Source organism: Cervus elaphus, chromosome 15 (genome assembly GCF_910594005.1).
Source record: "Cervus elaphus chromosome 15, mCerEla1.1, whole genome shotgun sequence".
Classification (NCBI taxonomy): Eukaryota; Metazoa; Chordata; class Mammalia; order Artiodactyla; family Cervidae; genus Cervus; species Cervus elaphus.
In genome coordinates this window covers 81874668-81898900 of record NC_057829.1, presented here as the reverse complement: position 1 = coordinate 81898900, position 24233 = coordinate 81874668, and the positions used below count along the sequence as shown (strand labels likewise).

Below are 24233 nucleotides of genomic sequence, written 5' to 3'. Positions count from 1 at the left end.
TCTGATCCCTAACCCCAGTGACTTCGAGGAACCCAATCTCGGAAGATACACCTGGTCCCAGTTTGGCTTGGTGACTCAAAGAAATGTTAGATCAAGATGACCCCAAGACACTCACAGAACACGTGCCCAAGCCTCAGTGACCTGGACTCCAGGAATGCGTCGGCCAACCTCAGGCAATACTGGGAACTGGTTTCTCTTTGCACTTTTGAACCCACGCAGCTGCTTGGTGAGGCCTGCAGGTGGCCTGGGGCCAGGTGGGCAGAGATGCACCTCGGCTGGGGCAGTCAGAGAGGTGTGATGGGCACGTTCCCATTACCTGGGTTTATAGCCCTGGGTCTTCCCGGGTTCCAGCTGCAACCTGAGACAGAAAAATGACCAAGACTCATTTTCTCACGGGCCGCACCAGTAGGGATGTCACAAACCCCAGAGCAGGCTTGTAAATGCATCCGCTGTTTATTTTTCCTGAAGCCAGTGCAAGTCTATCTTGATGCTGCCATGCTTCAAAATTCAGAAACCACAGAAGACATTTTGAGTTACATTATTACTTTATTTTCCTTTTTTTTACACATAGCATTAAAGTCATCCCACATACAGATATTAAAGTCATCCCACATACAGATATTTCTATGGCTCCTTGCACATTTTATTCTATCTAAAGTATCATAGCTGTGAGATGACAAAAATCATCCCATTAAAATGGCAACATTTCTGAAAAACAGGCTTCATATTTAGTGATGAGAAACTGACTCCCCATCTACTCCCCCTGCCAAAAAAAACTCCTTCAATCCAGAGCTAGAAAGACAGTTCACATCCACGGCTAACACGTGGGGCCCATACACAGAGGGCTCCAAAACAAGCTATGGGGTTATTAAACTGGTAACAAGCAACTTCTTTATTTGTACGGAATACGAACACAAGAAAAGCATCATTTTCCTTTTTAGCCCTTTTATTAGTGTGTTTTGCCTCCATCCAAGTTACTGCGTACCAAGCGGCTATGAAGAGTAAAAACCAACTGATTTTAAGTCCCTGAAATGCATGCAACTTGTAATTCCCTAAAGCACACATCAGTCCCGTCTCCAGGGCTGACTCTTCATCTCGTGGAGACTACGGTGCTGCCGGCTTAGCAGTTGTGTCTGTCGTGCTGCTGGGGTTTGGAGTTGCTGCTTCTTTGGCTTCCGGTGGCTGGGTTTCGGTTTTGGGGTCTTCTCCGTCTCCAGCACTCTTCTTGCTCTTGTCTGAGGCCATCTCCATGATCTCCTGTAGTGGCTGATCCGTCTCAAGCGAGCTAGGCTGGAGTTCGTAAACCTGGACTTGACCTGGGACATCTATTGCTTTCTGTTCAAGTTTTTCCAAGATGGTCTGAACCTTCCTGACCCCATCTCTCCTGGCCTGGCGGACATCAGCTCGTCCTTCTGGGTCTACCGAATCCAGGGCTAGTAGCTCTTTGGTCAGATACTCTTCTATCATCAGGTACTTTTTGTCTGTCTTCTTGCCTTCAAAGTTGTCCACAGCCTGTTCCAGCCCTTGCACTTTCTCCAGGATGGCTTCTACTTTCAGCACACCTGGATGCTTTGGGGGCACTTCAGCTTCTCCTGGTTTGGGGGGCGCAGCTTCTGCAGGGGCAGGACTGGGGGCTGCTCTCTCTTCTGCAGCCACATTCTTGGGGGAAGAGGGGACAGCAGAAGGGACGGCAGAGGGGACGGCAGAGGGGATGGTAGGAGGAGCAGGGCTAGGAGGACAAGGCACTGCAGTGGAAGGAACCTTTATTTCCACCTTCTCAGAGGGAGGCGGGGGCTTCTGTGGAACAGGTTGAGCATCCACCTCCTTTCGGATCACTTGGATCGGGATGTGTCCAGGAGGGAGATCTGGTCCAGTTGGGCCCGGCCTGCTTTCTGGCTTGTTTTCAGGTTGGGGAACAGGTGAAGGTTCTCGATGGGTCATGGGCTGTGGGGAAGAGGCAAGACACAGAGACAATTTTAATGGCTGAGAGTCACAGGTGGTCATTTGTAGCTAGTACTGAAGTAGAAGGAAACGGGAACAACTTTTAAAAAGATTAACAGTATAAAAGATTTTTAAAATCAACTGACACCAGTTACAAGAATAAAATATAGTATTCTTCATGTATTATGGGACTTCCCAGGTGGGGCTAGTGGTAAAGAACCTATCTGCCAATGCAGGAGACATAAAAGATGTGAGTTTGATCCCTGGGTCAGGAAGGTCCCCTGGAGGAGGGCATAGCAACCCACTCTAGTATTCCTGCCTGGAGAATCCCATGGACAGAGGAGCCTGGCAGGCTACAGTCCCTGGGGTTCCCAGGAGTCAGACATGACTAAAGAGACTTAGCATGACTAGCACACATGCATTATATGTAACCAAACCATTGTCATGCTTCCATTTGTTACTTTGGTCTCTCAGTCTGTTATCTCTTACTGACTTTTTCTGGAGATGGAATTCTTATGGCAATGAAAAGAAAACCAACATAATTTTTCAAAAAGGAAAATACCCCAAACTCATGCTGACTCCTGAGTTACTCTAGCTCAAAGCAAAGTTCTGGGTGACTCAGACTTTCAGGTGACAGAGCCATGGAGTAATAACTGCCACTTGTCCCCCTTCTGTCTGACAGTCTCTGCTCAGGGTATGACCTTCCCATCTCCTGTTTCAGCAAAGTTATAATCATCTTTTTTTTTTTTTTTTTTAAACCTATGATGGCCTTGTGGTTTCTGCCCAGACTGATGTTATTTTTTTGAGAATAAGCAAGATGCCCCAAATGGGTAACTCTGTAAGAATTCTGCTTGGACACATTTGTGTCAGAGCTGATACTGGCAGACTGCAGCACCTCCACACTGACTACATGGCCACACAGGCTGAGATGCTCTTTAATGCGACTGAGATACTCTTTAATGTGACTACAGGCTAGAGGTATATTTTTAAAAATGAACTATGCCTGCAACAGAATTATCTTGGTTCATCTAGCATTCAAGTGAATATCTAAAACCCCCTTTAAAAAATCTCACACACTCTGACTTCATCAACTGGGAAATAGGAGTTGGACTATATTATTTGTAAAGTACTCCATATTAAAAACATATTAAAAACTCCATATTAAAAACACTAAATCCCACTATAATATTCAATTAGGTCAAATCTTTGCAAGCCTCCAACAACACCTCTGAACAAGCTGTGAAAGGGAGGCCACTACAAACAAGTAAGATTAAGTGGAAATAGGATTAAATATTGTTTCACCAATTACAGAAAATATATAGGAAAGATATGAGAGGAAACACTGCCAGCTTTGCAAACGGGCACTTCTCTCCCCTTTGAAAGGACTACTGAGTTTAAGTAAGGATCTGATGAACGCTTGGCTGTTTGAACAACACTAGCCTCCCTTTCCATCAAATCTCTTCTGCCAACCAGAAGTCCTCAACTTTGGCCCTTAGCAGTCACGAACTAGCCACACGCCTCTCCTTGGGCTTTAAAACAGTAACTGAATAAGCGACTTTAGAAACACTTAAAAGGGGGTGTGCCCTCTGGTTTATACTTTTCAAAAACTTTTCAAGGTCATGATAGCAGAAAAAGACTGAGAAACCGAACCAGATTAAAGGAGACTACAGGCAAATGACACCTGCATGCAATGCTCATGGTCCTAGACTACATCCTAGAACAAAGGGGAAACTGCTCTAAAGGAGATGTGGAAATGAACTGTGAATGAGACAACGATGTCGTGAGGATGTTAACTGTCCTGCATCTGATAATTCTAATGTAGTTATGAATGAGAAGGTAGCTCTCTTAGGAAAACATCTGCTGTCATGTTTAGGGGTTAAAGGGGCATGTTATTTATAACTAAATATCATACAAAAAATATAGATAATATATGGAGAGAGGAAAAATGACAAGGCAAATGAAGTAAAATGTTAACAGTGAATATAGCTGAATCTTTTGCTTTTCATGACCTTCACATATACTGGACTTCTCTTCTGTAAGGTTGAAATCATTTCCAAATAGAAAAGCCAAAAACAAAACAAAAACAAAAACCAGTAACAGAAAGGCACTCTGTTAGAGGGCCCTGGACAGTGTCCCCATTTGTAGGAAGAAGATGCCCTCCATTTGTTTACAGGCGACTTTCCTTTTAAGAACAGTGGTCGAGAATTCACTCAGCAGCCGAGGGGCCCTGCTGCTGGGCATTCTGCGGCTTTAGAACTAGAAGACTGCTCCCCCCAGGGATCAGTGCCTGCACGCTTCTGTGCTGTGTGCTCTGCTAAGTCGCTTCAGTTGTGACCGACTCTGTAACTCTATGTGCTGTGCCCGCCAGGTTCTTCTGTCCATGAGATTCTCTGGGAATACTGGAGTGGGTTGCCATGCCCTCCTCCAGGGAATCTTCCTGACCCAGGGATCGAATCCGCGTCTCTTACATCTCCTGTGCTGGCAGCTGGGTTCTTTACCACTAGTGCCGCCTGGGAAGCTAATGCATGCCTCTACGGAAGGTTAAACAGGCCCTGCCTGTGACTTTCACCAGATAGGCAGGAAGGTTTCCCGGCCACCCAGCTGGCCAGGCATCAGCCGGGCAACACGGTCCTTTACTGCAAAGGAGGAGAAAGGAGTAGGACATGCTCCCTGTGGCCAAGGTCAGAGCAGAGCTGAAGAGAGCCGATGAACACTTCTGAAATGCATAGGATAATCAGATGCTGAACTGTAAGAGACCAGGCACCCTGGGAAAAGATGAGGAGGTTGCATAGAAGTGGCAAGACTGGCTTGTCGCTTGGAGGATGGGAAAAGTATAGATTGTGGAGGCATCTCAGGAAGTGGGTTCAGTGTGAGCAAAGACACGAGAAAGGAGACAACAAATGGAAGGGCTGGCAGGGTGCAGAAGGGGTATCTGTGAGGCAGGAGATGAGGCTACGGCTGGAGTGTGGAGTGGGGTGTGGCAGGGCCCTGAAAGGGTATGGTGGGCAGAGGACACCGGGGCCCCAGATGTGTGATGCTGCGCTCTGCCCACCATTGCCCATCATGGTGGTTGAACTCTGCCCCTGAGGCAGCTGCAACAAACAATGAGCAAAAGCTGTAGAAGGCATGGGAGGTTCACAGCCCTCGCCCACATGTCTGCTGGTGACTAGCATTTCCAGGATCTCGGTCTCCCCAGGAAGGGCTGGTGAGGGCAAGGGACCCAGGACACTGGCACAGAGCTCTCCCAGCCCTGAAGGATGCCACCCCAGCCCGTCTGCAACACCGACTCCCATACCTGAGGCCTGTCGACCGCGGTCTGCACACGGAGAGACGGCGGGGGTGGCACTGGTGTGCTGCTTCTGGCGGGAGAGCCCTCCCGGCTGGACGCACCCCGGACGGGAGGCCGGAAGGGGGATGCGGTCCACGTGGTCCGGGGCTCCCAGTCATCCCCCTGGATCTTGTGGTACACGGGCTGGTGCGTCTGGTATTCGCCCTGCTGAGCGGGGTAGTGTGTCTTCTGGGCTTGGTGGAAGGATGGCTGGGCTGCCGGCCGGGTGACGTTCTGCTCGTGTATCACAGGGATGGAAATGTAGCCCCGGGGGAGCTGGTGACCGCTCAGGCTGCTCCTGCCAGAGGAGGTGGGCAGGCTGGCCGAGGAGGAGGACGAGGAGCAGTCCGAGGCCGCTGGAGACTGGGACCGCTGCGAGACACAGAACATAGACACACGGCCCTGTGAACCCCCCTTGCCTGGCTCTCCGATTCCACCCCCAGTATGTGCCTGCTCAGGGTGGCAGGTTTAATACAACCTCCCATCTGTTAAGCCTTTCCAGTGTCCAAACGTACTGTTAAGAGTGGGAACTCAGGAGTTAAGAGGCCTGGGCTCAAATTCTCAACAGCCTGATAGCTTTGGTGTTGTTTTAGTCGCTAAGTCGCATCCGACTCTTTGCGACTTCATGGGCTGAAGCCCATCAGGCTTCTCTGTCCATGGGATTTTCCAGGCAAGAATACTGGAGTGGGTTGCCATACCCTCATTCAGGGAATCTTCCGGACCCAGGGATTGAACCTTAGTCTCCTGCATTGCAGGCGGATTTTTTACTGTCTATGAGCTGCATTTAAAGTACAGAGAAGAGTAACCCCTCCTCACCCGACTGACTTGAAGATTCTGTAAAAGAATCAGTGGGTGTGTCTGGTGCCAGCACCACACACAGGAAGTGCTCACTAAGTTTTAGTCACTGTTGTCACTTCACTTCCTCTTTCCTAAACTCTTTCCCTGCTTATCCCCAGAGAACCCAGGGGCCAGGGGGAACCATGTCCCCACGTGGACCGAGGCAGGCCAGGCCCCTCTCCCTTCCTGACCGCCTACCTTCTATTCTGGAAAAGCAGAAGAGTGTTTTCCCAGCTGGCCTCTAAGGCCCCTGCTGGGTTAAATTTGTGAAGATTTCTCTGACTGACGCATCACTTTTGATTTTTACAACAAAAACATTACAAATATAGGTACTGCCTCTCCAAGAAAGGGAAGCTCACACCTCCTGTGTGAGTGTGTGCTCAGTCATGTCCGACTCTTTGCGACCCCATGGATCGTAGCCTACCAGGATCCTCTGTGGATGGAATTGTCCAGGCAAAAATACTGGAGTGGATTGCCATTTCCTTCTCCAGAGGAACGTCCCAACCCAGGGATCCGACCTGCGTCTCTTGTCTCTCCTGCACTGGCAGGCGGTTCTTCACCACTGCACCACCTGACGCCTCCATTAACTATGTTTTTCACCCGGAGTGAGCATTTGTGCTCAAGAGCAGCGCGGGGGACACAACGGGACGGTGTGCCAACAGGAAGACCCAGAGGGCCTGTGGCTCAGGATGCCTGCTGGGGTCCACTGGCCTTCAAGTCTCAGCTAAGAACCAGGTTAAGGACTACACCTTAAATGTTAGTGCAAGGAAGTGCCGACTTCAGGCTTAAAACCTGAAAAGCAGCTGCCTCTCTGATCCTAATTTTATGCTTTGTTTTAAATGGCGGACACTGTGAGGGCAGGCACGCGGTCTCATTTTCACGTCAGTGCAGCTCTGAGCAGTTAACACTCACCTGTGATCACTGAACTGAGTGAAATGACACAGTCTCTCTGTGTTTCTGACACAGAAAGCTCAGTGGGAATGAGGGGTATCATAGGAGGAGCCAGAAGGCCAGGCTTCCAGGCCCTGCGATGCCACTTCCGACTTCATGCTTTTGGACCAAAGCTGTTTACCCTTTCTTGAGCCCCAATTCCTGAACTACAGAAACTAACCACAATCCCTGCTCATCTGAAAAGCCAGCCTGTGAAATGCTGGGGGGACGTGGGGCTGTCAGCAAGTGATCTTTGCTGGGTGACGCAGGCCAGGCCCTCATACCCCACATCTCACTGGGCTGTCATCAGGGTCTGGGGTCATCTGAGGTCTGGGGCAGCCCAGGAAGCACGACACCCAGCTCCCACCCACCCCCGCCCCCTGCCCGCACAGGTCACGGCCATAGGCCCACGAGCCAGGCCTCTCCTTACCTCAGGTCCATGGGAGGCTGGGGGCTGGGCCGCCGCAGCAGCTGCCGCCGGTGCACTTGATTTATCTGGCTGGCTGGCTTCCGCCACACCCCGCAGGGGTGACTGGGACCTCGGGGGAGCCGCTGCAGCCACCTCGGTTTGGAAGCGCTGCGTCCCGGGCTGGGAGTAGGAAAAGACAGGGTACGGCCGGCTCGGGGCGCCTTCATGGAGGACAGGGATGGGAATGTAGCCTGGCCGGAGCTGGGGGTACACGGCGTGACCTTCCCTAGTGGGCAGCGGCCTGGGGCCCTCCCGTGATGGCCCATTTGCAGAGGATGCGGTTTCCTAAAAATGAGAGGAGACACACAGACCTGTTAGAAACTGGGAAGGAACAGCCCCGAGGAGAAAGCATAATGCCACGTGCTCTGATCTTCCAGAGTGACTCTGGGCCCCACGGCGCCAGCTAGGAGCCAGGACAGCTGAGCACAGAACTGTGGGTACCTCCCCCGATCCCCTACTTTTTCCAGACCCCTCCTCCCTTGCTGAAGCTGCTGTTGGCCCAGCAGTTTAAGAATCAGTAGCATCAAGAGAAAGCAAGAGACAAGCAAGGTATCTGTGGAGCACAGGAGAAGTCCCAGTTTCCCGAACTTGTAAGACAGGTTTTTGCTCTGGATGACAAGGCAGCCGTGCATACAGGGGAGTCCCCAACAGCCTCCCAAACCTTCAGAGACCCAGATCAGAAGATGCTAGGAGGATTCAACGCCAACTCGCTAGGTTACAGCCAGCATCTCAGCTTCCTAAATGGTCCTCACATTTCCTGACAACGCAGACTCGCATGGGACCCCGACACAGGCCGCAGCTCAGAAATCTGCAGAGAAGGGGCGGCGGCGGGCAGGCAGCCTCCTCAGAATATTTTCAGAACAAGCGGCAAGAAAGGGAGATACCCGAGGAATGCATAAGAGGCACAGGATGAGAACAAAACCCAGGGATTAGTTGTGCTGGTCTTGTGATGCCAACAAAGCCTGCCTGGCGAGGAGCGGCTGGGGTCCCTCCTGTGTCCTCTCATGAAGTTCTCCCTTCAGTGGCCTGGCTATTTTGGGACCCTTGAGAAGGCCAAGTTCCAGATGTACCACAGAGAAAGATCCTGTTTCAGACAACAAGGCTGGCCAGTCACTCACCGGGCAATGTCACTCCTCAGCAAGCAGAGGGTGGGCGACTGAAACCCGGGACCCCCACGGCTTCCTGTCCTGACCATCTCCTGAGCACTAGAGGGTCCTCTCACAGAGGAGGGGAGTGAAGATCCGTGCCACTTCCACGCATCCAAGTGGACAAACTACTGTGTCTCCTTACGAGGCATCCCCCTGAATGGCAAACACCAGAAGGCTGAGGCTCTGTTTCTGCTGGGCCGAAGCCGGTCACAAGGAAGGCAAGCCCTGGACCTTAGATCTTTCAGACCCGTGAAAGACTCTCTCTGCCCTCCTGCTGAGCTCGCCGCCCCAGCGGGCCTCCCAGCACTCAGGAGAGGCCTGGGTGTCGCCGTGTCCTTGGGGACACCGGCAGACAGGCGGTACTCTCAGATTAGAATACCCACGTGCTCAGGGCGGCGGCATTATTTTAGCCTGCTTAACTCTCGGGTCACCCAAGAGCAGGGAGTGGGTCCAGGCGTGACATTCAGAAGCGCATTCCTGCCACGAGACGGGCACCAGAAGGGAGGCAGCAGGAGCGCTGAAGGAGGCCCGTGCTGCTGGGTGCTGACTCATCAGAGGCCGGCTGGGCAAGTCGTCCTCGCCCTGGGGCACCTTCCCTCCAGCCTGGAGCGGAGCCTGGACAAGTGCGGGGGGCGGCGTCCCTGCTGGCTTCCTCCTGGCCACGCACTAGAGCAGAGATGGGCAAGTTAGCAGCCCTCGTCCGCTGGCTGGCCCCTGGTGCACGCCCTGCTCCCGAGCTACTGGGAACCATGGTTTACAAACCAGCAAAGCCCAATCCCTGCTGGCCAGGGGCCGCGTGAAACAAACAGGACAGCCACCTGCAGCGCACAGGGGCCCACCTGGGCTTTTCTAGTAGGGTGGGGCTTCCGAGAGAGGGCTCGAGTTCTTTCCTAGCTCTGTTGGTAACCATTCTTTCATCAGGGGTTAAGTCTCTTTACCTCCGTGAGCCTTAATCCCCTTTGCTAGAAAGTGGAGCTAGCAATACCCACTTCACCGGTCTATCCTGAGTTGTTACGGGAGCCCGTGGAGAGGGGTTTGCCCAGTGGGCTGTAAGGCATTCCCTCCCTAAACAGCGCAGGATGCTGCGACTCAAGACGCCCAAGGGTCAAAGGAATCAAACCTGAAGGACACAATGAACCGGGGGTGACCGGAGTCAGGAAGGTGGACACACCTGGAGGAAATGGTAATCGTCTGGGAAGGGACCCTCTGAGGAGATGGAAAAGCTCTCTCTTTCTGAGTGGTGGAGATAAATGAGTGTACGCCCATGTGTGACAGAAGTCTCTCACACTCTCGTCTCTGGAGCCCCCACGCTGCCCATCCCTGCCTCAGTCCACCCACACGACCCAGGCTGAACCTGTGAGGGCGGCCGCCCCCCACCACCCCGCTGTTAGCTGCGCCTCCACCTCAGACCCTCCCGAGGCCTGGCCACTCCTGGGGGAAAGCCCCTGGATCCAGAGGGTCCTAGGGCGGGCCTGCCAATACATTTTACGCATCTCGCTGAATATATTTTGTGCCTCAGTTGAAAATGGAAGAAAAAGGAAGGAAGGAGGGGAGGAGGGCAGAGGAGCAGTTCTGCCTGCCCAGGGGCTGTGACGGCACAGCCAACACCTGGCCTGGGTCTCGGGAGCAGAGCCACACTTGGGTCAGTGGAGGGAGGCGTGTGGTCGCTGTAGGCCGGGATGGGGGCCTCAGGGGCCCAAGCTGGAAAGAAGGGAGGCTGGGAGAGGCCTGGAGGCTGCTTTCCTATAGTCCTGAGGTCTGCACTACTGGTTCTGTGTGAACTAACGGCTCATTTATGCCGTTTAATAAAAACCACACATCTCTTCACAATCGTCATGTCTAAAATAAGGCAGGCGGCCCTGACACTCTGGTGGCAGGGTGGGGGGGCTTTGTTTAGAAAACACTGCTTGAGCTAAGTTTAAAAAAATCATCTCACGTCTATGGACTAGAAAACTAACACTTCTACGTGAACAAAAACTTAAACACCCGCCCGTGACAAGGCCCGCACGGGGTGCTGATGCCGCCTCCGTTCCCACTCTGCTCTCGTGAGAGCCCTGTCAGCAGCAAATGCTTTGGGTCTACAAACCAAACTGCAGGACCCAAGAGAGTCACACTGCCCTTTTTACCTCCTGTGGTGTTTCATCAAAGTCTAGTGAAAGAAAAGATGAACTTTTATTCCAGAGGGGGGGAAAAAAGACTTTAAAATGTTTAATTTATATATTATTTATATAACTATGTATGTAAAATAAGTATACATTCAAATGGCTTCCCTGGTGGCTCAGACGGTAAAGCATCTGCCTGTAATGCGGGAGACCCGGGTTCAATCCCAGGGTCAGGAAGATTCCCTGGAAAAGGAAATGACAACCCATTCCAGTACTCTTCCTGGAAAATTCCATGGATGGAGGAGCCTGGTGGGCTACAGTCCATGGGGTCGGAAAGAGTCGGACATGACTGAGTGACTTCACTTTCTTTCTATACATTCAAATGTATATAAACATATACATATATATTAGAAATATTTATAATTCTCCTAGAAAACGTCTAGAACATGTCTCCTCAGTCCCGTAAGAAGTGTTCTCAAGTGCAAGCCCAAGCCTCTTGGTTATGCTGGCCGGTGTCTTTCATAGAAGACGCACCACCTGCCCCGCCCTGACTTCGCTGGGGACTGGGGCCTCCGTCTCCTGGGGGTTTCACGCCAGTCAGGCCCTGCGATAGGCACGGGGTGCCAGCACAGTGACCAAGCGGACACCGGCCGGCCCGGCCTCCCCATCACCGCCTGCCTCGCTTCCCGAGGAGCAGGGACAGCATCACAGGAATTACCCTCCTGTCAGCTCAGCTCATTATCCTTATCTGTGGGCAGGGCCATCAGGAATACATTCACACAACATTCAATTAGGAAATCAGAGCCTGACTCCCACTGCTTATCTCACTACACCAATTTATAAAATGAACTGGCCAATTCTTCTTCTTTGGGCATTACGTTAAAATCCTCTGCAGGTGCCAAACAACTCCATGAGAAGGCCAGGATGAAAAGCGGGAGAAACTGCCTCAGATGAGCCAAAACCTGCCCTAGCAAATATAAGGTATTATTACTAGATAAGCCTGGGGTCAGGCTCTGAGCTTGGACAAGGGTGTGGCTTACAAACAGGTCTTATTTACTCATTGCTGTTGTTGTTCAGTCGCTAAGCTGTGTCCGAGTTTTGCGACCCCAAGGACTGTAGCACATCAGGCTCCTCTGTCCTCCATTATCTCTGGAGTCTGCTTAAGCTCACATCCATCGAGTTGGTGATGCCATCCAACCATCTCATCCTCTGTCACCCCCATCTCCTTTGGCCCTCAATCTTTCCCAGCATCAGGGTCTTTTCCAGTGAGTCAGATCTTTGCATCAGGTGGCCAAAGTATTGGAGTTTCGGCTTCAGTATTAGTCCTTCCAGTGGATATTCCGGGTTGATATTCCTTAGGATTGACTGGTTGGATCTCCTGCAGTCCAAGGGACTCTGACAGCATGACTACACTTCACCACTGATTTTTAGTAACAGCGTGGGCACCAAGGGACAGCTAGCAGACTTGGAAAGAGACTGCACGTGGTCCCAGAGCCAGCTCTGCCCCTAAGGAGGCACTACGGAAGCAGCTTACTCCTATCCCCCACCCCCAGCTTCCTGAGCTGTGAAATGATGTGCTGTAAAAGCAGTGGTCCTCAGACTCCAGGGGCGTCTGGAACACCCAGGAAATTTAAAAAAAAAAAAAAATGCAGACTCGCTATCCAGTCCTAACAAAGTCTGACTCAGAAGGTCTGTGGGGAAACCTAGCCCCAATGGCCCTGGGAGCACACTCTAAACGAGGGTCCTTCCAGCTGACCTTCTCTCTGACCTCCGATCCCAAGATGGCTCCTAGCTCTGAACACCTACATAAGGCTCAAAAACAAGGAAAAATTGATGCTGCAGAAATCTAAAAATGATCACTCTTAACTGTCCTCAGTTAAATCACATCAGAAATCGCTGCAACTCAAGGTGCCCCAAAGTTTCAGGAAGAGGAGGAGTTCCCTGTGCTATAGACTCAGCACCTTAAAAGCAGGCTGGGACCATAAGCCCTGAAAGCCGTGCCCCCGTGAGCCCCAACCTCAGCTCCACAGTGCAGTGTTCTTTAAAGTGTGGGCTGAGCAGCTACAAACCACCATCTGAATGAAGGGGAACAGCCACAAAGGAAACTCAGAGCACCACCGCCTTGACAGCTCTGGAGTCTTAAGTAGGACACACTCTATTAACTGGGTTTTTAGGCCAGAAGAGCCTCATCCTGTCAGCTAGTGACTTTTACTAATGATACTTCCAAGACTTCTAAAACGAGGGGAAAAAAAAAAGATGGAGGGAAATAAGAATCCTGGGACTCTCCATTTAGCGAGGCCCTGGATCAAAATAGAAAATGGCCTGGGCTTGCCTCTCTCAGGCAGGAAGCAAAACAAAAGAAAAGCTTCCTTCTAAAGCACACACAGAGACCTGAGCTCCAAGGTCCTACAAAACCTTCCATCTGGTATTATAGGCCACAGAAAAGAAACAGGAGTTATTGCCAATGTGATATATAAACAGATACCTACGTCCCCACAGCCAAACTCGAAGCTCCCACCAGAGTGTGGTAAAGGGTCTCTTCCACTGCCCCCAGCCCTGTTTGGGGGCATATAACAGATACGGGGCCAACTCTGAATAAAAAGCAAAGTCCACATCCACCAAAGTCTGTTTACAGCACTCCTGGTGGGACAAGAGTCTGTACTCTAAGCAATCTAGTCCCAGGTGATTGGAGGTTTTATCTCATATACCTGTTATTAGAGTATGTATACTTCTCTACAAAACAGAGTTACAGATGTAACTTACGGTTACCAGCGGAGAAGGGGGATAAACTGAAAAGACTGGGACTGACATATACACATTATGGTACATAAAGCAGATAACTAATAAGGACCTACTGAATAGCACAAGGAACTCTACTCAATACATAACAGCCTACATGGGAAAAGAATCTAAAAAAGAGTGGATACAGGTAATGTGTAACTCATCCACTTGGCAGTACACCTGAAATTAACACAGTATTGTCAACCAACTATATTCCAACAGCAATTTTTTTAGAGAAGTATGTGGACCTGATCCTGGGATTACTGAGATGGGTGTTCCTAAGTGCTTTTACTAGAGAAAGCTTTTTTAAAAAAAACAACATCATGACATTGCTTTTCTTTGCAGCTGTGTCCCAACAGGTAGGAATGAACTAGCTCTGAGCCCCGTCTCCAAGCTGCCATCCTGGACTCTAATCCCACCCTGCTGCTCGCCAGCTGTGTGCTCTCGGACAGGACTTCTTGCTACTGCAACTCAAGTCCCCTAACTTACAAAAATCCTCATACCTCCCAGGACTTGTTGCCAAATTTAGGTGAAATAAGGCACAAGAAAGTCTCTGTGAACTCTGAGCTGTCCCGTGCCCTGCATAACCACGCTTTTCCATTCCACAAATAGTTACTGATGGACCCAGCTTTTCCCAAGCAACTGTTGGTTGGGCCTACTGTTCGGAAAGTTGTAAATTCAGGTTTCATTCCTCAGTGGTCTCACCCAAGTTGGTAATGAGCCTGTTAAAAGTCTGAAGCCCTTTTATCTGAGAGTCCTAAGAGCACTAATTAGCAGGGATGCCATTTTCTCTGTTAAGACATGTTATCTAATGTTTCATACTGGAAGCAAACACAGCCATAGACAGCTCCAGGGGCCTGAGCCCTACATTTTCCTCTGCCTTCAGGAGGCCTCCGACCCTGGAGGGGCTGCCTTGCAGACAATCAACACCCAATCTGCAATGATTGTAGTGCCTGCACAAGTGCCCCTGAGGCCCCGGAGGAAGAGCCAAGCCAGGCTGGGGCAGGAGTCTCCGGGGAGTAGAAGGTCTGCTGGTGTCCCTTCAGCATCCCCAGGGTGTCCCTCCATGGCATGCAAGTCGTCTCCAGGCCACAGCTGAGTATGTCCCCTGCTGGAGAGAGTGCTCGGGGCTCAGAGTCCCTCACTCCCTGGAGCCCCCCTCAGGGGTTTCCAAGGTCACAGGGGAAGTGGCTGCAAAACCAAGAGGAAAACCCTGGGTCACGGGGTTCAGCTCCTGAAGTCAGTGGCTTCAGGGAATTTAAAAAACTACCTGCTTCCTCTTCAGGGGAAAAAAAATTAAAAGGTGGGGATCTGCTTTAATCAGTCTAAACCCACAAGTCACAGACGGAAAAGTACCTGAAATCTCCGTATCAGGAAGCAAACTTGTCTGAATCTAGAAAAAGAGACCCCTTCACCCCCATGGGTACATTTCCACTGGTTTCTCAAGGTTCTGTCTCAGAGGCCGGCCAAGCATAGTGTCTGTTGGTATCAGGGCGGTGGCTTTACTGGACATGCATTTTGCACAAAACACAATTCCCCAATGGGAAAAAAAAAAAAAATCTCCAATTCATCAACCACAGCTCAAGCAAGGGGAGACTGACAGATGGTGGCAGCCTTGGGGGGAACTTCGGGGGCGGGGGACTCCTCCCCCACCTAAGCAGCTTCTCAAAGCACTCGTTCCCCAACAACCACACTCCCTCAAGAGGGTGGCAACAATGAGAAACCCCCTCCCTCTCCTTCCGCCCCTTAGGCCCGGGTCCAGAACACCTGAGCACATGGCCAATGCCCCCCAACACCATTGGGCACCCGGTTCCTGCTGGCACTGTCCTCAGGCCCATGCAGAGACCCTCCCCTCGAGCAGACAGGATTGAGGATAAACACAGCACTCCCCGAAGAACAGAGAACACACACCGCCCTGGCCTGTCTCGGGAGGGGGATCTGGGGCTGAGGCCACAAGCTGCTGGGGCTGTGGGCTGCAGGTCTGGCTGAGGCTCCAGAAGGCTGACCCCCCGCGCTGAGTTCTGGCCCAGCTCCTATGCACCCCCTACGAGGGGCATAGGAACCCCCAGGGAAGGATGCTGAGGGCGTCCAGACACTGGTGGAAGGACAGTCAGCTGAGGCGGTTCAGGGGCCATGAGGAGCCCTTGCCTCCGGAAACAAGACTTCACGACCATCTGAGAACCGGCAGACCTACATCCAGCCAGCACTCTCTACTATGTGGGGAAGCCAAGCGCCTCTCTGAGAATCCCCTCCGACTTCTTGGTGGAGGCTGGGGCTCTCCCCACAGACTGCACACAGGCCTCGGGTCAGGCCCTGGCTCCTCACAGCCCTGCTGGATGGGTACTGGTGTACGCCCATCTCTCAGAAGGGAAGGCTGGGGTGGATGGGGTGCGGGGCAAGGTGAGTGATTTTACCTGAGACCAGACACGTGAACCCCTTTCGCTATTCCTGCCACACCTGTACACTGTAGGATTAATGGCTGTTGGTGGCTAACGACAAACAAACATCTGCAAACCCTCCGTCTTCCCGGGGGTGAAGATGCAGCAGGAGGGAAAGCATTTCATTTTGCCCGGTGGAGCTGAGTTGAGGCGCAGACCTGGAACATTCAGTTCAAGTGTGCTCTGGGCCAGGGAGCCAAGGCTCAATGCTGAGTCACCGCCTGGCTGAGGCCGGGCAGCGAGAGTGGGGCACTTTCTGAGTCACCACAGACCGGAGACTCCTCAGGCCCAGCCCGGGGCCTCTGCTGGGAGCGGACCCAGGTCCAGCCCAGCGGCAGAGCCGGGTCCTACTCTGACCCTCAGGCCCTGTGGGGTAATCTGGAACATTCAAAAAAGCCATGTGGCTGCCTTCCCTGCTACACACATGTTCTTTCCTATCTTCCTGCCGTTTCCACTTCTAAACCATTCATTCATTCATTCTTTGTCCAAGAAAGAATTTTTAACGTAATTGAAAAAAACACAACAATTCTACTTTAAATTTTCAAGAAACCGAGGAAGTTACTTCAAGATAGGAAATGCCTGTTCTTCAACAGGATGCTAGGGAATTTTCAGGCTTTAAGTCTCATCTCCCTCTCTCTCAGGATGCAGCTCTGGGTGGGGGAGCTCTCAGGATGCACTTAACGTACGTAGGACTTCACGGGTGGCCCAGTGGTAAAGAGTCCGCCTGCCAGTGCAGGAGGCACAAGAGACGTGGGTTTGACCCCTGGGTCGGGATGATCCCCTGGAGTGGGAAATGGCAACCCACTCCAGCATTCTTGCCTGGAGAATCCCACGGACAGAGGAGCCTGGTGGACTACAGTCCATGGGGTCACAAAGAGTCAGGCATGACTGAACACGCGCGCGTGCGCGCGCACACACACACACACACACACACTCCACAATGTTATGGAGGCAGTGAACAATCTACACTCCTGGGCTCTTCGGAACTGACAGTGAGTAAGAGGCTTCGCCGCTCTGCAGTGCCTGACCTTACTGCCAGCCTCACAAACGGAAAAACTGGAGACAGAATCCTCGCACAGCGCTGGCTTCGGGGCGTCTGGCTGCTGTCAGCAACCAGCCTCCCCGGCAGGCCGGCTCTAAGATGCTGTATCACTGGCGGGGATGAAAAAAGACCGCTTCAAGACCCAAAAGGATGAACTTAGGGAATCAATATCCAAGTCCCCTGTGGAGAAAAGGCCATTCAGAAATTCAATAAAAAGGAACTGGCAACTGGGAGACGTTTGGGGACGAGGCTGATGCCGCTTAGGAACCAACAGAAGGCTTCCTGCAACACGCACGTCAATAAGGGACGCTTTTCTTCAACAGCCTGTCCACTCCGGAGCCCAGGCCCACGTTTTCCTCTTCTCCACGCAGAATCATACATACTGAGCCCGTGGACCCTGCCAGGCCCTGAAGAGGCAGGGAGATGAAAGAGACGCAGAGTCTGCCTCTGGGACGCTCAGCCCACAGGGACGTGACCTTGAGGCAAAGCAGGAACGTGCGGCCTTTTGGAGGAAAGTTTCAAATTGAAGTAATGTGGCATCCAGAGCCGGGACGGGCTGCTTCCAACCCGAGAGATGGGGGAAATGCTTTGTGGAAAATGGCCCTGAAGGAGGCAGAACTGTCCTCTGTGTGACATTTAACACCATGACTTGCAGAGAGCGGGCACTCAAAAAATTTCGGCAGAGATGAATGAGCGGAGACTGGGGCTTGTCTTCTCAGCTCAGACCCAGGCTCAGGAAAGGAGCCAATGTGTCTGATGAGCTGTAGGAGATGGACTCAAGGCTGTTTAAAATCGGGGCTGTGCCCGGCGAGCTCGGAGTATAAGGGTCTAAGTATACAGAAGCAGCCAGGCCCGCTGACAGAGAGTCTGTCTGTCACCTGAGGTGGGGGTAAAGCTCTGCTCACAGCAGTCTGCTCTGTCACAGCGGACAGGCCTCAGGCCGGGCACCTCCCCTCTCTCCACGTCTGTCTCCTCATTTATAAGGTAAATCTGACAGCTTCCACCTTCGTGAGCGCCTTTGAGGGTTTAAAGAGATAAGGTTTGTAAAAGCACCCACCTGTGTCTGGCACATGTCTACAAAGGTGTTGACAGACGGAAAAAATCGGTTCCTCCCTTCCTACACAAATTCTCTCTGATTAAGCTTTTGCAAGCTGCCTGACTGGCTGAAAAGCTGCCGAGGCCCCCAAAGAAATCATCCTAGAAATATGTGAAGGCTGAACAACACCAGCTATCTCACCCGACTGCATGATGCCAAACAAGGGCCGGAGATCAACTTTCACATCTGCAAAAGGAGGGGACTTGCAGCCTCGCTTCCGAAGTCCAGCTTTTTGTCTGAGAGCTGAGGCACAAAAGGATCATGGGCATGCAGACCTGATTCACAAGCCATGGGCAGCCGGGAGGGCCTGGAGAACGCCACTGTCAGGGATGAGAGAAGTTTCCTTGCAGTTCATCGGCACTAGAGGATCCTCAGAGGTTCCCAATAGGCAAAGCCTTCAGCTACTGCTCCCAGTTTCTCTATATAAGGCGTCTTAAACATGTTAAGAGCAACATTAACACAGCAAAACTATGAAGGAGAAAGCGTAGGTCTGGATTTATGCATGGCTTCCTAATTTTTATGAAAAATGCCAGGTCGTTTTTAAATGTCAATAGGAAGAAACCAACGTGTAGAGTGGTTTATATAAGGCAACTGTGTGTCATTCCAGAAACGAGGACAATGCTAATCAAGCCTCATGGGTGGTATGAAGCTTTCTGACTCACAGGCAGCCCCAATGGCATCAAACAACTAAGCCTTCCTGGCTCTGGCTAACGTCAACCGCTGCCACAGTTCCTGTGCGCTCTCTACCCCTTGTAAAGGGCAAATATATGCCGAGAAACAGGGGACAAGTTATTGGTCAGGTCTTGCATAGGCCAAACACGGACTATTCTTCAGAGGGGAAAACGAAGGTCCTGGATGAGCTGGGCTCCGAAGGCATTTGTTCGGCCATGCTCTTTATCGAACCCTAGGCAAATTGCTATTCATCTGCAATACAGACATTTGCTCCAGAGTCACTGCAACTGGCTGGAAATACAAAGGAAAGAATGGCCGCTCCTTTCCTGTGTTCTGATTCTAAGAGGCACAAGAGCTTGCGATCGATCTGCAAACCACAAGATGATCTCATCTCGGAATATTCAGGAAGCTCTCCTGAACGTGAAGGGGAATAAATGGGTCCCTGCGTCAACTGAAAACGCAAACCAGCTCTGAGTTCCTCTGCAAGGATGCTCCTACCTGTCTCCTATAGAGCCTGAGGATAATCTGTCAAATGACTGTGGTGAGATTCGGCCAGCAGGACAAGCCTCTGGCCTGCTTCTCCCGGGGTTCACAAGGGTCTGGGGATCACTTCCCCACACCCGGCACTGGCACCCTGCCAGGCTCCATCCCTCCCCCTGCCACCCCCATCTTCACCCCCAGAAACTCAGGCACCTGCTGAGTTTCACCGGGAAGGAAGGGAGGCTCGGGCGATGGCTCTGCAGGTTTAGATGTGAAGCAGGCTCCCTTGAGGATGCCAAGGCTCACACAGGTGCACACAAAGTCATAGCTCCCCCACGCCACCCCCTCTAGGATGTGGGATCATTGTCCTCTGGTGACTCCCAAATGCCCGGGCACCAGAATCAAGAGCCAACCGGGCAGCTTTTTTTGACATACAGATTTCTGCGTCCTACCCTGAGCAAGCTGGATCCAACAAGGGAGGACGCACAGCTGGCAACCTGTGTTCTCCTCAAGCTTCCCTGGAGACTGCCAGGCTCAGGAATCCGTGCCCAGGCACCTCCGGGACCGGAAGAGCTAGACCTGCCCTGCTCCTCTGCCCAGGGAGGTTTGCAAGGGAGCGGCACAGCGCCACACTCCAAAGCATCTGGCCTCTGTTTATTTCACAAGGCGAGCCAGTGGAGCGGCCTGCATAGAAACTGTACATCTCAAAGAGGATGCCAAGCCCTCTGCCAGAGAAGGGGCCTGGACTGGTAGGAACTTGCCAGATTAGTGGGCCGCCCACATGTGCAGAAAATCGATATCCAGGAAGACTGCCGGTGGGGAGGTTCAGATCCTCAGAGTGGAGCTGGAGTAAGCCCAAAGCCTTGTGCCTTTAGCTGTCCTGCCTCTGCAGTGAAGGGCAAGACACTTTCACTTGCCCCCTCTTTAAAAATGGGATGAAAGGTCACTCTAAACACCTCAGGGAAACGGGAGAGGATCAACTCTAAGACAACAGCCAATAAGACTAAACCATACACAAGTTCTAGTCGTCCTCTTTCCAAGAAATTCATTCCTTTATCCATATGATTAAACTGCAAACACCCCAGAAACTGTCTTCCCCTGAAGAGGGCTCTCTGTTTTTCATGTTCAGTGAATAGCTCTTTATTGACTGACAGCATCTTCTCTGGAAGTTAAGGATGCTCAGAGAGTCCTCTTAGCTCAGTTCCTCTAAAATCACCCTTTGTTTTTTTTTGCCGGAGCTCTCTTCTCAACCCACATTAAGAAACCAATTTCTGATATGAAGTGCTAGTGAAGGATATTCACTTCATGGCAAATAGATGGGGAAACAATGGAAACAGTGAGAGACTTTATTTTGGGGGGTTCCAAAATCACTGCAGATGGTGACTGCAGCAATGAAATTAAAAGACGCTTGCTCCTTGGAAGAAAACTTACGACCAACCTACAGAGTATATTAAAAAGCAGAGACATTACTTTACCAACAAAGGTCCTTCTAGTCAAGGCTATGCTTTTTCCAGTAGTCATGTATGAATGTGAGAGTTGGACTATAGAGAAAGCTGAGCACCAAAGAACTGATGCTTTTGAACTGTGGTGTCGAGAAGACTCTTGAGAGTCCCTTGGACTGCAAGAAGATCCAACCAGTCCATCCTAAAGGATATCAGTCCTGACTGTTCATTGGAAGGACTGTTACTGAAGCTGAAACTCCAATACTTTGGCCACCTGATGAGATGAACTGACTCACTGGAAAAGACCCTGATGCTGGGAAAGATTGAAGGCAGGAGGAGAAGGGGATGACAGAGGATGAGATGGTTGGATGGCATCACCGACTTGATGGCTATGAGTTTGAGCAAGCTCCAGGAGTTGGTGATGGACAGAGAAGCCTGGCGTGCTGCAGTCCATGGGGTTGCAAAGAATCAGACATGACTGAGTGACTGAACTGACTGAAAGATTTTCCATTGTATTTATTCTGGAGTGAGGTGTCATTCACAGAAGTTAAACTGAATTAGTCACATAGTTGTTCTGTGTACATCAAAGCAGTGTCTTGAAAGCCATGAAGCCCACAGAACTAACAAAGTGAATGTTAGTTTTCTCCCTATGTTCTAGTGCCATGTTGAGAAATCTCAAGTAATTAATCTGGAAAGCAGCTCTTTTCTTGAGTTGATCACATCCAGCCATCACTATCCAAGTAGTCACAAAAGTCAGAAGGGCAGAAAAACAATCAAGTACTCCAGCCTGCACATTTCACACTTAAAATTTAAGTCTCTTCTACCTTCTTCTGAACAATAAACTGCCTCTTATTAGGACTTTTCGGCGTAGGTCTCTCTTTGCTATTGGTACTGGCTGAATGGCCTCTGGAAACACATGTGAACTCTCTGGGTATCCTTCTCAGATAAATAGAGGCTGAGCTAAAAGATCTTTAATGATCTTTCAACTTTAAAATTCTGTTAAATTTTCAAATCAACTTTTACAGCATCAAAACTTCTGATTTACTAGCTCTTATGTTCTACCTGTTGAGAAAAATAATAGTAACTTAACCTGTTTTTTTTCCCCCTTGAAAAAGTTTATAAAACCACAGCCTAACCCATCCATCATACATAAGATCTCAACCTGCTGGGTGAGTTTCATGTTGAAAACAAAGTGCCAGCGATGTGGCATGTACACTGAACTCACGGTGGATATGTTCATACTTGACCTACACTTAGCACCAACAACGCCAGTGGATTCTGACTCTTCCTGTCTCTATAGGAAGGAAGCCTCCAAATGACAGCATTTATTTATTTATTTTTTTGGCCTCAGTAAAGATCTACATCCTTGTAGGCTGCAGTAACAGAGCAGGTCAGAAATGAGCTTTAGTTTCACTCAATAATGGGCTGAACAGACAAGCGAAAGGAATACATGGTTATGTCCATCCCAGCTAATTACAGCCTCTTGAAATAATTTTCAGGAATAAATATACAATTAATTTCTTATAAGTGTAAGCTGCTGATTATACAATATCTCACTGTTGGGCACCAGAGTTTCATAAATATTTTAAAGGAAAAAAACTGCATAAAAATGAAGATGGTTAATACAGATTTTTTTCCTTCTAAAACGACGGTTTATAAAACATTTTTAATTCTGTGAATTTTTAAATCTTCAAAATAATTTACCAGCTCTTTATGACTTTATTTTGCCCAGACAATGTAACACTACTACAAGTCTATTTCTTTTTGCCAAGCTTTACATTTTGAAAAAGCTCAAAGTTATAGAAAATTACAAGAGCAGTACAATTAGTTCTAATTTTTTAAATTAACGGACTCATTCCAAGTTTATATTTTCAAATTTTCATGGTTCTAAGGATTAAGTAGTATATACACCCACTGCGTATATGTAAATGAGGCATACTTCTAATACAAAAGTATTACTACCAAATTATTTGTGTATTGGGGATAAAAAACAAATGCTAAATATTTTAGTAGCATAAGGAGGAAGGGAAATGTATTGCTATTAAAAAAAAAAAAAACATCTCCTTCTGACCAGGGTGAGGCAGTATCTAAGGCGATAGCCAACTAGGAGACAGTCTCACATCTTCCGTTTAGAAATTGCCTGGAAGATTGCATCTTGTTTTTAACAAGTCATACTAGAATATATTCATAGTGAAGACAATTTTCAAACAATAATACAGTTTTAATTTCAAATACAGAAAGAGCGAAAAAAAAGAAAAGGAATGCATTTACATCAGTCTCCTGAGTCACTCTGTGCCTGAGATGGGAGAGTGAAGTCAAGATACCCTCAACCAAGTCCAGAAACTTGAGGATGTAAAATTCCTAAGAGACCCTAAAGGACCCCCACAGAAGCTTGCCAATGGTCCCCTGGTGTCTGCCAAAGCACAGTCAGCAGAGTGAAACCAGGATCTGAGCCCTGGAAGCCGGGTGGAGACCGTGTCCGGGCCTGGCCCGGACCTTGGTGTTGAGCAGGCCGGCCACCCGTCGTCTCCTGGCCCAGGGCCCCTCGAATGGAGCCGGTGGACGGGACCTGGTGCCACCGTGCGTGTCCCACTTCCCGCCCGACCCCCGGAAACCAAACACGGCCCAGAGAGGACAGTCCTCTTGGGAACCTCCCCAGACTGGCCCAGACGCCGGCCAAGGGCGGGCCTGGAGAGGGGGCTCATGGGGGGGCGCAGCAGGCCGACCCCCCTGGGAGCTGGCGTCCTCCTGGGGATCCGTGCGTCCCAGGCGGCCTTCACTGACCTCCGGGCACCGGCTGCGGCCGGTGGACACCTGGAGCCTCGCGTCCCCGCAGCCGGGCCCAGTCCAGCCGCCCCGGCCCGGCCCTGTCCCCGGACTGGCCGTCGATAGGGGTGGCGGGGGGAGCCGCTGGCCAGGGTGCGGCGCGGGCCTTGCTCACCTTGGGGCCCTCGGGGGGCACGCGCGGGTCGTTCCACGTCGTGGTGCGGTTGTTGTGGTCCACGAAGAAGGGCCAGCCGGTCTGCGGGTCGATCTTGATCTCCCAGCCGGGGGGAAGGGGGTCGCGGTCGCTGGCGCCGTTGCCGGACGCCATCTGCACCATGGGCGAGTGGGTGGCTGCGCTCATGCTGGGTCGGGGTCGGCCCGGAGGGGCGGCCGCCGGGGTGCTGGGTTGCAGGGTGCCGGGTCGCGGGGTGCCGGGTCACGGGGTCGCGGGGTGCCGGACCTCCAGGTGCAGGGTCGCTCGCTGGCCGCGGCCGGAGAGGAGAGTCGTGAGCGCCGCCGACGTGTCCGGGAAGCCGGCGCCGGGCACCTTTATGAATTAAAGGAGGGGGTGACGTGGCCGGAGAGGGCTGGAAGTGTCTGGAAATAGCCTCCTCGCTGCCAAAGGGGAAGGAGGAGATAAAGGGAGGTAGCAACTGGCCGGCTAGAAACTTCTGGTCCCATCCAGAGAAGTTGGCGGCGACGCGGGTTGGATGCGGAGCTCCGCCCTGAGTCATCGGCTATAATCGGGGCGGGGCGGGGCG

At 51.1% G+C, this 24233-nt stretch overlaps 1 protein-coding gene across 1 annotated transcript; it reads right to left on the bottom strand.

Annotated features, from left to right (window-relative positions):
- Positions 1-526: 526 nt before the first annotated feature.
- BAG3 (BAG cochaperone 3) lies at positions 527-24233 on the bottom strand. Its single transcript, XM_043926121.1, has 4 exons — positions 23648-24233; positions 7467-7790; positions 5237-5641; positions 527-1944 (listed from the first exon to the last, which is right to left on the bottom strand). Exons 1-4 carry the CDS (start codon positions 23831-23833, stop codon positions 1105-1107), a joined length of 1755 nt encoding a protein of 584 aa, XP_043782056.1. The 5' UTR covers positions 23834-24233; the 3' UTR covers positions 527-1104.

What these genes read in the sequence shown, in the direction of transcription:
- BAG3 (XM_043926121.1), bottom strand. Translation starts at nt 23,833, where the DNA reads ATGAGCGCAGCCACCCACTCGCCCATGGTGCAGATGGCGTCCGGCAAC. An exon ending in TGCCCCCCGAGGGCCCCAAG is followed by an intron (nt 7,791 to 23,647) that starts GTGAGCAAGGCC and finishes TCTCATTTTTAG; the next exon opens with GAAACCGCATCCTCTGCAAA. An exon ending in CAGCCTCCCATGGACCTGAG is followed by an intron (nt 5,642 to 7,466) that starts GTAAGGAGAGGC and finishes TGTGTCTCGCAG; the next exon opens with CGGTCCCAGTCTCCAGCGGC.